Below are 16,019 nucleotides of genomic sequence, written 5' to 3'. Positions count from 1 at the left end.
CCGGGACTCCAGGATCGTGCCCTGGGCCAAAGGCAGGCGCTAAACTGCTGAGCCACCCAGGGATCCCCATCCTGATTCTTCCAATTCACATTTACAGATCTTCAGAAATACTTTTTTTCTTTCAATATTTTAAATTCAAGTTAGTAAACATACAGTTTCAGGGTAGCATTTAGTGATTCATCACTTGTACATAACACCCAGTATTCATTACGAGTGTCCTCCTTATTGCTCATCACCCATTTAGCTCATCCCCTACCCACCTCTATCAACCCTGTTTGTTTTATCTTTAAGAGTCTCTTACGGTTTTTTTCCTTTTCTCTGTCTTTCCCCTTCCCAAAGTTTATTTCTTTTGTTTCCTAAATTACACATATGAGTGAAGTCATATGGTATTTGTTTTTTTTGGATTGATTTCACTTAGCATAGTACACTGTGTTAATATACTGCATTATTGTAAACGGTAGATTTTATTCTTTTTGATGGCTGAGTAATATTCAATTGTATAAATATACCACATCTTCTTTTTCCATTCATCAGTTGATGGACACTTGAGCTCTTTCCATAGTTGGGCTATTGTTGATAATTTTACCATAAATGTTGGCAGGTTTGTACCCCCTTTGAATCTGTATCTTTTGGGTAAATTCCTAATAATACAATTGCTGGATCATAGGGTAGTTCTGTTTTTAATCTTTTGAGGAACCTCCATACTATTTTCCAGAGTCGCTTACCCCAGTTTGCATTCCCACCAACAGTGCAAGAAGATTCCTCTTTCTCCACATCTCTTTCTCAACGTCTGTTGTTTCCTGTGTTGTTAATTTTAGCCATTCTGACAGGTGTGAGATGGTATCTCATCATGGTTTTTATTTATATTTTCCTGATAATGAGTGATGTTGAACAATTTTTCATATGTCTGTTAGCTGTCTGGATGTCTTCTTTGGAAAAGTGTCTGTTCCTGTCTTCTGGATTATTTGTTTTTTGGGTGTTGAGTTTGGTGAGTTCCTTACAGATTTTTGGATACTATTGCTTTATTGGATATGTCATTTGCAAATATCTCTCATTTCACAGGCTACCTTTTAGTTTTGTTGATTGCTTACTTTGTCGTGCAAAAACTTTTTATCTTGATGAGATCCCAGTAGTTCATTTTTGTGTTTGTTTCCCTTGTCTCTAGTAAAAAAATTGCTGTGGTTGAGGTTAAAAAAGTTACTGCCTGTGTTTTCCTCTAGGGTTTTGATGATTTCCTGTCTCACATTAGGTCTTTTATACATTTTGAATTTATTTTTGTGGATGGTGTAAAGAAGTGATCCAGTTTCATTCTTCTGCATGTTGCTGTCCAGTTTACTCAGCACTATTTGTTGAAGAGACTGTATTTTATTAGAAATTCTCCTTTTTTGAAGATGAGTTGACTATATAGTTGTGGATAAAAACATTTTGTTTTTGTATTTTTAAAGATTTTATTTGTTTGAGAGTAAGTGAAAGAGAGAGGGCATAATAAGTAAGGGGAGGAGCAGAGAAATAAGAGCAGCAGACTCCGCACTGAGCAGGCAGCCTGATGTGGGACTCCATCTTGGAATTGCAGGATCATGACCTGAGCCAAAGGCAGACACTTAACCAACTGAGTCACCCAGATTCCCCTAAAAACATTTAAAACTCAAAATTTTTAGGGGCACCCAGCTGGCTCAGCCAGTAGAGCATGTGACTCTTGATCTCGAAGTCATGAGTTCAGGTCCCACACTGGACTTAGATCCTACTTTAAAAAAATTAATAAGAATTTTTACTAGTTTTGACATACTCTTTTTTTTTTTTTAAAGATTTTATTTTATTCATGAGAGACACACAGAGAGAGGCAGAGTCATAGGCATAGGGAGAAGCAGGCTCCATGCAGGGAACCTGATGTGGGACTCTATCCTGGGACTCCAGGATCACGCCCTGTGCTGAAGGCAGACACTGAACTACCAGGCGTCCCTTGACAACTTTTTTTGTATTCGTATAGATTCATTGCACTGTCACCTATCACTTTTTTTCAATTTTTAATTTTTTTAAAAGGTTTTATTTATTTATGAGAGAGACAGAGAGAGACAGAGACCTAGGCAGAGGGAGAGGGAGGCTCTTCGCAGGGAGTCCAATGTGGGACTTGATCCTGGAACTCTGGGATTACTCCCTGAGCTGAAGGCAGACATTCAACCACTGAACTACCCAGGTATACCTCAGTTTTTTTTTTTTTTTTAAAGCTTTATTTATTTCAGAGAGTGTGAGTTGGGGAAGGGGCAGAGGAAGAGGGAGAGAATCTCAAGCATACTCCACACTGAGCCCAGTCTGACACAGGGCTCAAACTCATGACCCTGAGATCATGACCTGAGCTAAAACCGAGAGTTGTATACTCAACTGACTGAGTCACCCATGTGCCCCATCACACACTTCCCTCCCTCCCTCCCTCTCTTCCTCCCTTCCTTCCTTTCTTCCTTCCTTCCTTCTTTCTTTCATTCATTTATTAGAGAGAGAGAGAGTATGAGCCGGTGGGGGTGGGTGGGAGAGAGAGAAGCAGACTCCATGCTGAGCCGGATGCCTGATGTGGGGCTCCATCCCAGGATCCCAGAATCATGACCTGAGCCAAAAGGCAGATGTATAACCAACTGAGCCACTCAGGTGCCCCTGTCACTCACTTTTTTTTTTTTTTTTTTAAAGATTTTATTTATTAATGAGAGAGGCAGAGACAATAGGCAGAGGGAGAGGCAGGCTCCATGCAGGAAGCCCGATGTGGGATTTGATCCTGGGACTCCAGGATTACGCTCTGGGCCAAAGGCAGACACCCAACTGCTGAGCCACCCAGGTGTCCCTCACTAACTTTTTTAAAGCAGGTTTATTGAGGTATAATTTACACAGGGCTAAATACACCCTCTTAAAGTATTTTTCTGTCAGTTGTGTTAAACACATACAGTCATGTAAACACAATTAAGGAATTAAGATACGGAACATGGCCATCACCACCAGAAACTTCTCTTATGCCTCTGTAGTCCATGCTCTCTCCTCAACTTTTAATTTTTTAGTTTCTGACAACCAACTGGTCTGTTTTTTCTTAACAAATTTCCTTTTTCCAGAACATAAACATAAACGAAATCATATGGTATGTGGTCTTTTGAATTGTTAAATTCATTTGAATCTGTATTTCAAGTATATTTTTCAGCTTGAGAGAAAATCTTTTTAGCATGAGACCTTTTGTCTTGCTTTGTTCCTATTTTTATTACGCTTATAATCTCTTTAAATACTTAAGTATATTTGTGTTCACTCTTTGAAAGTCCTTGTATGCTAATTTTGTCAAGTGTGTCTTTTCTGTGTCTTTCTGATGACTGACTTTTCTACTGGTTATGGCTCATGTTTTTCTGCTTTTCTGCATGTCTAGAAATTTTGATTGGATTTTAGGCAGTGTGAATGTTAAGTTGATCAGGGTCTGGATTTTGATTTTTGCTTTTTAATGAGTGTTGAATGAATGAGTACTTTTAATGATTCTGTATCGGGGGCAATTAATTGGCTTGGGGATCAATTTAATACTTTTAGGACTGGTTTTTAGTTTTGTTGCAGAGTAGCATCTACTGTAGGCTGATTTAGACCCCCATTTCTGAGATACGCCCTTTCTGCTATCTCTGCTAAATGACCTGAGTTTCCAAAAGGACCTTCCCTTGGCTGGTTGGAACTCAAGTGTCTAAACTCTGGTGTTGTTTATCTGCCAGCTCCCTAGGGTTCTTTGCTGGACCTCATGGAGTTTCATCCTGTGAATGTTCAGCTTAGTATTCAGCAAAAATGTGTGTGGACCCCTGTGCAGATTTTTGGAGCTTTTTTTTCCCCTTTCTTTCAAGTAGTCTCCATGCCCAGTAGGGAGCCCAGTGTGGGACTTGAACTCATGACCCTGAGATCAAGAGCTGAGCTGAGATCAAGAGTTAGATGCCTAATCAACTAAGCCACACAAGTGCCTTTTTTTTTTTTAATTTTAATTTTTAAATTTTTTTAAAAAAATTATTTATTATTCATAGACATAGAGAGAGAGAGAGAGAAAGAGAGAGAGAGAGGCAGAGACACAGGCAGAAGGAGAAGCAGGATCCATGCTGGGAGCCCGACGTGGGACTCGATCCCGGGACTCCAGGATCGCGCCCTGGGCCAAAGACAGGCGCTAAACTGCGGAGCCACCCAGGGATCCCCAATTTTTAATTTTTTTTTTTTTAAGATTTTATTTATTCATGAGAGGCAGAGACACAGGCAGAGGGAGACGCAGACTCCCTGTAGGGAGGCTGATGCGGGACTCTACCCTGGGACTGTGGGATCACCCCCTGAGCCAAAGGCAGATGCTCAGCGACTGAGCCACCCAGGCGTCCCGTATTTATTATTTTTTTTAAGGTAAATCCTTTCTTTAATTTTTTTTTTTTTCTTATTTTGAAGTAGGGTCTACACCCAGTATGGAGCTCCACTGTGGGACTTGAACTCACAACTGTGTGATCATGACCTGAGCTGAAATCAAGAGTCGGTCACCCAACCTGCTGAACCACCTAGGCTCTTTTTTTTCCTCTTCTGTTGTCTATTGCCTCTCAACTTTCATTTGTCTCCGCCTCTTTCAAGTCTTTTTCTCTTTGGTTGTGTGCCAGGGTCTCAAAAAATTGCCTCCCTGGGAGGCAAATCTTGGGATGGCAGCGCCACCTTGTTATTTCGTTTCTCTCAGCGATCACAGTCTTATGTTGTTTGTTGTCCAATTTCTGAAAACAGTTTCATATATTTTATCCAGTTTTCTAGTTGTTTATGGCCAGTGGGTTGAGTTTGGTAGCTTTGCCTGCACTTCTCTATCAAACAGAATGACTCTCTGTACTCTTCCAGAAACCAGTCTTTAAGAATATGCTTCTTACGCTTCTCCTAAAACTTAACTTTTTTCAGAGTGAATTGCTGCAATTTTATTCGAAGGATATGTGATTGTGTTTTGTATATTTTTACCAACCTGGTCTTTTATTTTTAGACCTGTTTTACCATGTGCTCTATTACTGTAGCATTGGTTTATAGCCATAAGCAGAGTTCTTTACTTAGTCCTAAGATCTGAGATATGTTGATATGAGCAAATAAACAGACATGTAACTAGACAAAAATAATTAACAAATATGTATCCAGGTGTCCTAAATCTAAGACTAGTTTATATGGTTAGAAGTTCATAGAAGTTTCCCATGTAAACAAGCCTATTCTCTGCAAGTAGCCCTTCTGTTCTTAAAGATCATAATTTCTTTGGCACAGATTCTATGCATGTTCTCAAGGGTGAGCTAATCTATACACTTTAAATCTCTCAAGCTTTGTGAACATTTTTTAGTTAACACAAAATTTCATCTTTGTATTTTTGCTTAGATTCCAGCATGCCATGGGCGGAGTACCTGCCTGGGCAGAGACTAACAAGCAGAAAACATCTTTAGAAGGTGAGTATTGATAACTCTGTTTAAGTTAGTAAATAAATCTGTGTTGCTGTTCTGTTACATGAGCTTTCTCATGAGGCTGATTAAAACCTGGTGTTTCAAATATGTCTTTTTTTCCCTCTCCTGTAAGTGTTTGGTTTCGAAGTCTACCAATTCTCTGAGGGAAGCTCTTTTACAATAGTATAAGACCATTTAGTTGCATGTTCTCTGTTGTATGGACAGCAATGGGTGAGTTTTATGAATTATGTTGCATTATGGCATAGGGTTAAGGAAAAATGACTTATTCTTCAGTCAGAGCCCTTCTGAAGACATTGGCAGCTAATCTAGCTGTGTACTAGGAAATAAGATATCTGGGGAGCACATGTCAGGTCAGGCCCAGATGATCAGTCACTTTGTAAAGACCCATTTTTCAACTCCAGGTTTGTTTTTTTTTTTTTTTTAATTTTTATTTATTTATGATAGTCACAGAGAGATAGAGAGGCAGAGACACAGGCAGAGGGAGAAGCAGGCTCCATGCACCGGGAGCCCGACGTGGGATTTGATACTGGGTCTCCAGGATCGCGCCCTGGGCCAAAGGCAGGCGCCAAACCGCTGTGCCACCCAGGGATCCCTCAACTCCAGGTTTTAAGTTTGGTTATATTATAACTGCTCTGTCCTTTTTAGCTCCTTGAGTTTATTTATTTATTTATTAATATTTTATTTATTTATTCATGAGAGACAGAGGTGGAGAAACAGGCTCCATGCAGGAAGCCTGACACAGGACTTGATCCCGTGTCTCCAGGATCACACCCTGGGCTGAAGGCAACACTAAACCGCTGAGCCACCTGGGCTGTCCACTCCTTGAGTTTAGATATCATAAATGTGGATGGCTTACTAAGATTTGATTTGTGCTTGGAGTTACATATTTTAGAACTTGGAATTGACTTGAAATCCATTAGGGAGGTCGGAATATATCCTTCCATATAATGCAGTAGCTCTCTCCTTAGCATCCTTGATTTTGGATAAGCATCTGTTTGATTACCACCACCACTTCTCCTTCCTTTCTCCCTACTTGGCAGTCCCGTCCTCATGGTCTTCAACTACAGGGAGCACATATATAAGGAACCAGTTGTTTTCTCTAATTCTTTTAGAAAATTCAATCTGTTACTAACTCAAAAGTTACTTCCATGTTTCCAGCCACATACTTTTAGAGGTTGAAGGAATTAGTGATATAGTCTGACGTTATCCCCTGCAATAATCTTTTCTGCAACATCTATTATAGATAAACAGGTAAAAGAAAGTAAAAAAGGCAAAAAGTCCTACATTTTAAAAGTATACAGTTTAGAAAAAATAAGTCTATAGATTGTAAAAAAAAAGTATATAGTTTATTTTACCCCATTTCCTGTAGAATTCTGTTGTTAGAGAAATGTCTTTCCAAGGTTTTTTTTTTTTTTTTTTTTTTTAAGATTTTATTTATTTCATGAGGGAGAGAGACATAGGCAGAGGGAGAAGGAGGCTCCAGGCAGGGAGCCCGATGTGGGATTTGATCCCAGGACTGTGGGATCACACCCTGAGCCAAAGGCAGACACTCAACCGCCGAGCCACCCAGGTGCCTCTCTTTCCAAGTTTTTTTTTTAACAAGTTTCACATCCCTTATCCTTTTACTTTTTTATATGATTTATATGATTTTTATATGATTTACTTTTTTATGTGATTTCTATCTCCTAGTTTACTGGTTGCCTTCTTAGATGAAATATAATTTTATTACTCATTTTAGAATGCTGCATGCACAGAACAATTTAGGCCCATGTAATTATAGGTGATCTTATGCTAGCTCTTGAGACAGAAAACCTCCCAAATCTCAGTGGATTAATCTAGTAGAAATTGTTTTTTTTTAATGCGTATAAAACTATGGTGGTAAGAATGGGATGATGTGCTTTGGGGACTCAGGAGGTTCTCCCAGCTTCACACTGGGTTTTTCCAAGTTGCCCAAGAGGTTGACATCCAGGCAGCTTACAGGGGAAGAGTGAGTGGCTCACCCAATAACGGCTTTAATATGGCCTGTCCTGGGCGTGGTACATGATACTTTGACTTAGATTGTATTGGTCAGAGCTCAGTCATGAGACCACACTAACTACATGGGCTCCCAGGAAATGCAGTTTGTCTTTGTGCCCATGAGAAAACTGTCACCAGACCCCAGCTTCACACCTGTCCCAGCATGTTAATTATATCAAATATTTCATCGAGTATCTTTAAAAGAGAAGAAATGTACTCCCACTTTAAATGTAATTAGAATACTATCATAGTATCGTAGTATCATCATAGGCCTTCAAAAATCAACAGTTAATTTCTTAATATGATGGATTGTTTAGTTGTTGCTGTGTTGTTCGTTTATCTCCTCCCATCCTCCAGCCCAGATCTTTTTAGCCTCCTTTGTATTCTGCTTGGTCTTAACAGTGCTTTTGAATCTAACTTGATGTCTTTTTTAAGTTTTGGAAATTCTTACTGATCATCTTTTCAAATACTGTTGATGTGCCAGTCTTCTTTTTCTTCCAGTCCACCAATTACATGTGTGTTAAATGTTTTTATTTATTTTTTAAAACCTATTTTGCGTTCTTTTTTGCATTTTCCATCCTTTTTACTTTCTGTACTTTAGTCTGGATATTTTTTTTCTGATCCATTTTCCAGAGCACTGATTGTCTCTCCAGCTAATTTTTATATGCCGTTAAAAACATCCACTGGTGTTTTAGTTTTAACTATTATAATTTTCGGTTTTAGAATTTGCGTTGAGCTCTTTTTTTAATAATCTGGTTCTCTGGTTCAATTCTGAATATTGTCTTTCATTATTCTTGAACATTTTAAACATAATAACTTACTTTAAAAAATGTTTTGTGTAATTATTGGAGAGAGAGAGAAGGAGAGAGCACAAGCAGGGGGAGCAACAGAGGGAGAAGCAGACTCGCCACTGAGCAGGAGCTGGGGTTCATGACCTGAGCTGAAGCAGCCACTTAACTGACTCAGGCACCTCTCAACAGAATGTTTTAAAAGCTTCTGTCTGAAAAATTCAGTTATTTAGATCACCTGCGGAGATTGTCAGTTATTCCTTAGGTTTTCAGTCAGGTTGCCCTACCTTGCCATTACTGACCTAGTTATATTTCATTGAGTGCTGGACACTGTAGTAAATAGTATTGCTTAATAAGAAGACCAGGATATCTTTTCCTCCAGAGAATTTGTACATTTGTTTCTGAGTAGTAGCTGGGTAAGGGGCACTAGCAGTCCCACAGCATCTTATTCCAGTGAGAGATTGAAAAGATTGAGAGCTGGGTTTCAGTTCATGGAGGATTTTCTTATAATTCTTTGATTTTACCTTTAGTCCCCGAGTAGCCTTTTGTGACCCCCACCTGAAGCCTGGTGGTTTACCAGACCCCCTTAAGAACCTCAGAGGGCTTTTTTTTTTTTTTTTTTAAATTTTTATTTATTTATGATAGTCACACAGAGAGAGAGAGAGAGAGGCAGAGACACAGGCAGAGGGAGAAGCAGGCTCCATGCACCGGGAGCCCGATGTGGGATTCGATCCCGGGTCTCCAGGATCGCGCCCTGGGCCAAAGACAAGCGCCAAACCGCTGCGCCACCCAGGGATCCCCTCAGAGGGCTTTTTGTGCTGTTTTTTGCTCTCTTCTCCCTGAGAGTATTTTAAAAATATTGCTCAGCTCCTTGGGTCTCTTTAGTAGAACCATCAGGAGGAAGGCAGCCCTGTTAGCTTCTTTGAATTTCTGATACTCAGTTTGCCGACCTTGATATCATTCATCTAAACATGCTAGTTCTTTTTCATGTGAGTTAAGCTAGATCTGCTATCTTATTAGCCATTTTGCCATAATTACGAATTGTTATTCTGAAATTAAATACTGCCTTTAACTTTTATTTTCTTGCATCCTTGTCTGTGAAGGTAGATGTTTCATTCCAGAGTCAGGCTTTTCTTTTAACCATACATATTGGGTTCTGTGTTATTTTCCCCCTCCCCTTCAGGTTTGTTTTGCTGTTTTACCAACTGCAGCGTAATAAAGTGATTGATTGAGATTGGAGGCTGGAATGGGGGGAGTCGAAGTTTGAAATGGGGAAGGTAAAGGCCATCTCATTGATTCTAAAGCTCAGCCTGTGGGTTTGTTTGACTTAGATGAAAGTGAAGAGGATGAAGATGATCTGTTGCAAAGGACTGGGAATTTCATATCCACATCAACCTCACTTCCTAAAGGAATCCTAAAGGTGAGAGTCAGGGAAATGGGGCCTCTAGCCAACTATCTATGAAACCCAGAATGCTTCCTGATTGCAAGTATATAGGTTCGCATTCTCTGTGGGATTAAATGTATTGCTGTTGTTTATTCTTCTGTGGAAATGGTCAAGAAGATTAAATTAGGTCCCCAGGGATCTTTTGACCATTGTGTTTGACTTCTTCAAGGTTTCTTTTAACCCTTCTTTAGGTTTCTTTTAATTTCCATGGGCAATAGCCTGGTTCATGTTGTCGTCATCTCTTACCTCCTGTATCGCGTACTGCAGTCACTTTGTGTGACTCGCCTCTCACTTCCACTTTACTCTTCTTATTCTTCATTTAGTACTACCCAGGAGGGTCTTCCAAAAATAAAACATCAGGTCATATCACTTTTCATCACTTTTTGAAAACTTGTGAATTCTTTTTTTTTTTTTTTAAAGATTATTTATTCATTAGAGACATAGAAAGGCAGAGACCTAGGCAGAGAGAGAAGCAGACTCCCCACAGGGAGCCTAATGTGGACTTGATCCCGGGAGCTGGGGATCTCCCTGAGCCAAAGGCAGACATCAACCACTGAGCCACCCAGGATCCCAAAACTTCTGAATTCTTTTTCACATTCTACACTGCTCTTCATAACCTGGCATCTGCCTACGTCTGAAATTTCATCTCAGAAGTTTTCCCCTTACTTCCTACCTACGTTCCCTAGGTCTTCTTTCTGTTTCTTAAACATGTTGAGTCCTTTCTCACCTTAGAACTTCTGCTCTTTGTCCTGCCTGTCTGTCTGTCAGGCATTGCTAATGGCCAGCCCATTGGTACCTTTCCCCTCAAATGACACTTAGGTCCTTCGTGACTATCTTGTGTAAGTGGTCCACACTAGTTACTTTCTTACTCATCACTGTATCTAACTTGCTCATTGTGGTAACGAAGTGCCTGCCCAATATAGTGCTTCAGTTAAATGTCTGTTAAATAACCAGATCTCTCTCTGACATACATTTTTTCCCCATTATAAAATGGTGGCATGCTTTAGATGGGGGAGGAAACCCTATTATGACAAATTACGAGGAGACAGAGTATTTGTGTTTCCTTTACCTTATGAAGGTAGTTTACTCAGCCCTTCATAGGGTAAATTCATTTCCCCAAAATTGCAGTTACCATAAAACTCTAACTCCATTTGTTACAAACAAAATATACACATAGTACTCACTTTATATTTTGTGTAATTTTTAATTTTTATTTATTTAAAAAAATTTTTTTTTTTTTTAAATTTTATTTATTTATGATAGGCACACAGTGAGAGAGAGAGAAGCAGAGACATAGGCAGAGGGAGAAGCAGGCTCCATGCACCGGGAGCCCGACATGGGATTCGATCCCGGGTCTCCAGGATCGCGCCCCGGGCCAAAGGCAGGCGCCAAACCGCTGCGCCACCCAGGGATCCCTAAAAAAAATTTTTATTTACTTATTTCACAGAGAGAGAAAGCACACAAGCAAGGAGAGAGGCAGAGGAAAAGGGAGAGGCAGGCTTCCTGCTGGGCAGGGAACTCAACACACAGCTCAATCCCAGGACCTTGCGATCATGACCTGAGCCGAAGGCAGACGCCTTACTGAGCCACTTAGGCACCTCATATAATTGAAGTTTTAATATATAGAAAATAACCCACAAAAACCAAGAAATAACTGAAAATAGCCTAGATGCATGAGGTCATCATTGCTTTAAACTAGGAGCCATGTGTTCTATGGGGAGAACATAAGCTATGCATGCCAACCACAGAACCATGGGGACAATTATATAGTGCCTCTTATTTTGTTCCATGAATGTAAAGATGCTAAAGTAGCAGTTTTAAGTAAAAAATTTCTGGAAGTCAGAGTATCGTAATTTATATGGTGTATCATGAGAAAATGACTGTATCCTGATGCTTTAAGACCTTAACGATTTCATCCCTTCATTTGAAAGAAGGTAAAAATGGATTATTCTATAGTAAAATGACTTGCTAGTTTGGTAGCAGAGCTGTGGTCTTCTGGTTACCTTTCCAGTGCACTTTTTTTTAAAGATTTTATTTATCTGTCTGAGAAGGAGCACAAGCAGGGGGAGGGGCAAAGGAGAGGGAGAAACAGGCTGCCCACTGAGCAGGGACCCTGATAGGGGGCTCGATCCCTGGACCCTGAAATCATGACCTAAGCCAAAGGCAACTGCTTAACTGAGCCACCCAGGCACCCCTCCAGTGCCCTATCTTCTGCATCATGAGCTGTGTTATGTCTTTTCTTTATGATTAAAAAAAATTATGTTAACCCATTTGCAATGATTAAATTCCAGGTTTATTTTTCCATAGATAAAGAACTGTCAGCATGCTAATGCGGAACGTCCCACTACTGCTAGGATTTCCTCTGTGCAGTTCCATCCTCGTGCTCAGGTTGTGATGGTTGCTGCACTAGATAATGCTGTATCGTTGTTTCAGGTATGCATTTTTAAATTAAAACTTGTAGTCAGTAGTATTTACTCCCAGGATACAGAGTCTAGGAAATAACCAAAAGGAATGTTTGCATTTCCTTATAGGTTGATGGAAGAACAAATCCTAAAATCCAGAGCATCTATTTGGAAAAGTTTCCAATCTATAAGGCTTGTTTTAGTGCTAATGGAGAAGAGGTTTTAGCCACGAGTATCCACAGCAAGGTTCTTTATGTCTATGATATGCTGGCTGGAAAGTTAATTCCTGTGCATCAAGTGAGAGGTAAGGTTTCTCTTGCACATGCGGCCGATCACCCCTCTTCCCTGCCAGCCCCACAGCTGAGTTCAATTTAACAGTGTTTACAACCACTTTCCCCCATTGGATTCTTAAAAATGAGAGTATCTTTAGTTTTAGCATTCAAGGTATGTCATTGTGTTGAGATAACACATCCAAATGAAAGTAGTGAACTTTTTATTGAGTGCTTATGGGAAAATTGGAATTTTTTTCTCCTAGAGCAGAAAAGCAACTGGAAATGCTTGGCTGTAAAATTAGCAGTTGATGCAGCAGCAAGAGCTTGAGAGCTAGAAGACTTGAGTCCCAAGTCCTCAAAGTATTTCACCTCTCTGGTCTTCAGGAAATTTGGGTTCTCTCTTGTTCCTCTCATGTGTGTTATAATAGAGTTTTGGTTTACATTTAAAGGAAGTAAGCGTTGCTTTTGGACATCATAATGTATTTTAAAGACTATTTTAAAAAATCTTTTTATTAGGTGAAAATGTATCTTCTTCTGCCCTTCCCATTTTTCCCCTCCACATATCATCACAAAATCCAGTGACACCTTTATGAACCCTCTGTGAACCTAGGCCCTTGTAGTGAGGTTGGCTGGGTTAGCATTGTAAGTGTTGGGAGGTGGCGTTAATGATGCTCTGGCTTCCTGGAGTTTCCCTGTTACACTGTAGGTATGTTTGGGGCTGTAAAGGACAAGGATAGCTCTTTACAGCTTTTTTTCTAATTGTTCAAAGTGAATGAGACCAACTTCAGAAACATTTATGTTGTTTCTTTTCAGTGTTTCCAGTCTTCTGTTTTCTGTGTTCCCTGACACTTGGTGATCCTTTCCATGTGGGTTCTTAGTTTAAGCATGTTTTAACCCCATGCTTCTCAGTAATGTGCATATGAATCACCTGGGGATCTGGTTAAAGCACAGACTGATTCTCTAGGTGTGAAGTGGGCCTGATTCTGTATTTTTAACAAGCACTTAGGTGATGCTGACCTCACTTTGAGTTGAAAAGGCTTAACCAGTCTACCCATATTGAAGCAGAAAACAGCATATAGTTGTTAACTTTTTTCATGTTCTGTTCTACTAAATGAAAAGGTACAGGCTTTTTTCCATCCTTGCCTTCCATCCTTTTGCGAATAGCAAACCCGGGGTTGGCCAAGATACAGTTAGTGATGTTTACCATGGAATCTGCTGGTACGCAGGAGTGTGGATCTGATCGCTAGTTTATTCTGAGACGTGGCATTTGCCTTTCCCTCTCAGTATTTCCTCTCTTATTCTTTCCTCTATAAGCATAGCTTGGCAATAATGATGATAATGATAAAGTTAAGTGTATTTCCTTTTGTGGGTTGGTTGAACACTATTTTCAGTCTTATAAAACACTATAAATGACTCAAATTAATGAAGGACGTTAGGATGGAGGGAGAAATTGCTGACTGGTTAGAATATGCAAAGGTATACATATGTAAATTTGTCTTAAATGTAAGTTTAAAAAATGAGGAATACAGAATTGATGGATTCTAAAGAATTCTGAATTGATGGTTTGGTCCATTAACCCGATGGTGCTCATAATATGGGGTCCAGGGACTCTCAAAATTCTCTGATAGAATTTAGAGGTCTGTGAAGTCAGTTGAGAAGAATATTACATCTTTATTTTTACTAACCTATAACTGAGGTTTAGCATGTCCTTCAGTTATGAAAGTTTTTGAACAAGAAGGGGACCATATTGTTTCACTAGACTGACACAAAAAGGTTGAGCACCCCAGATTACTAGTTCAAACTAGTCCAGAAGCAGTTTCTGTTATATTATTTAGGACAATTTTTTTTAAAGATTATTTGTTTATTTATTTATTCATGAGATAGACACAGAGGCAGAGACACAGGCAGAAGGAGAAGCAGGCTCCATGCAGGGAGCCCGATGTGGGACTTGATCCTGGGACTGCAGGATCATGCCTTCAGCCAAAGGCAAACACTCACCACTAAGCCACTCAGATGTTCCTAGAAGGACAATTCTTCCTTTCTTTTTTTTTTTTCTCTAGAGGGACAGTTCTTAAGAGAGATCTTGTTCTAGGTAAACACATGAGGAATTTGACCATTTGGGAATTAAATTAGTTGGTCAGGCAGCCATTTTGATTATAAGCATAGTACTCAAAGGTGTGGTAATATCTGAGCTTCAGTTTTCTCTTTGTATAAAGTTGAGGGTCCTAAATATTAAAAAAGGTAAATTTAGGGCAGCTCGGGTGGCTCAGTGGTTTAGCGCCGCCTTCAGCCCAGGACCTTATCCTGGAGACCCAGGATCTAGTCTCGCATTGAGCTCCCTGCATGGATCCTGCTTCTCTCTCTGCCTGTGTCTCTGCCTCTGTCTGTCTCTTTCTATCATGAATAAATACATAATCTTTAAAAAAAATTTTTTAAATTTTTTTTAGTTTTATTTTTCTAGTTTTTATTTTAATTCCAGTTAGCATACAGTGTTCTGTTTCAAGTGTACAATATAGTGATTCAGCACTTCCATACATCACCTGGTGCTCATCACAAGTACACGCCTTAATCCCCATCACCTAGTTAACTCATTCCCCCATCCCTCGACTCCCCTTCCTTCTGGTAACCATCACTTTATTCAAAAGAGAAAATTTTTACCATGAGTACAACCACATGGTAAGTGCTCAGTTAGCAGTAACTACCACCATTTTAGGAGTAACATATAATCTGTCCCATCACAGTCCACTTTCCATCTTATGGAATTTGGCACTATTATGATTAAATTGGCCATTCTTTTTCTTATCACTTGTTCATAGTTGACCTAAAAATCTCATTCACAGATCTGTAAAAAGATGTCTATCTGGTGTCTTTATTTTATTTATTTTTATTTTTAAAAGATTTTTTGTTTATTCATAAGAGACACAGAGAGAGAGGCAGAGACACAGGCAGAGGAAGAAGCAGGCCCCTCACAGGGAGCCCAATGTGGAGCTTGGTCCCCAGACCCTGGGATCACAACCTGGGCCAAAGGCAGATGCTCAATCACTGAACCACCCACATGTCCATATCTGGTATCCTTAAAACATTATATTTTCTTTGGCAAGGTCATATACATTTTATCTGGTTCCTATTTTGGAAGATTCAGCATTTGTTAAAAGTAATTAAAATGTTGATATTAGCATTTATTACCACTTTTTGCGAGGTTAAAAGTAAAATGCTATATACGTATAACTGGTATGCTGTAAGTTTTGGATGACAATACTGTTATCTTATTTTTTTTTTCAATTAATTGCTAAATCAACTACCAGACTTAATTTGGTGCAAGTCTAGTATTTACTTCTGAAAGACCCCCCCCCCCCCTTTCTTGAATTCCCTCAAAACAACAAGCTTACTCAGGCATAAGGTCTTTTAGCCAGCTGTGGGCAGAGAGCAGGCACTGTGTAATGAGCCCTTTGGCACTTTGCCTTTTGCTGCCACACCAGGTCTGTCTCTGCCCAGTATGAGAGAACTTTGTTCCCTGTGGCTCTCATGATACATGTGCAGTCCGTATTCCTCTGTGGGTCTGGTGGTCCCCAGCTGTAGGCCATTCTCATATTTCTTCTGTGTCAGTAAGATTTGGTCTGGAGGAGTTTCCAGCTCTACACTGCTGG

The 16,019-nt window shown here is 39.7% G+C and overlaps 1 protein-coding gene across 1 annotated transcript in view; it reads left to right on the top strand.

Moving 5' to 3' along the window:
* UTP18 (UTP18 small subunit processome component) overlaps positions 1 to 16,019 on the top strand; it is a 43,802-nt gene that overhangs the window by 5,352 nt on the left and 22,431 nt on the right. Inside the window, exons 4-7 of the mRNA XM_041724884.1 lie at positions 5,368 to 5,435; positions 9,586 to 9,674; positions 12,006 to 12,131; positions 12,230 to 12,404. Of these exons, the coding sequence (XP_041580818.1) occupies positions 5,368 to 5,435; positions 9,586 to 9,674; positions 12,006 to 12,131; positions 12,230 to 12,404 (458 nt within the window). The remainder of the gene's footprint in view (positions 1 to 5,367; positions 5,436 to 9,585; positions 9,675 to 12,005; positions 12,132 to 12,229; positions 12,405 to 16,019) is intronic.

Source organism: Vulpes lagopus, chromosome 12 (assembly GCF_018345385.1).
Source record: "Vulpes lagopus strain Blue_001 chromosome 12, ASM1834538v1, whole genome shotgun sequence".
NCBI lineage: Eukaryota > Metazoa > Chordata > Mammalia > Carnivora > Canidae > Vulpes > Vulpes lagopus.
Note: the sequence above shows the minus strand (reverse complement) of the source record. Positions and strands in the feature narration are given on the sequence as shown.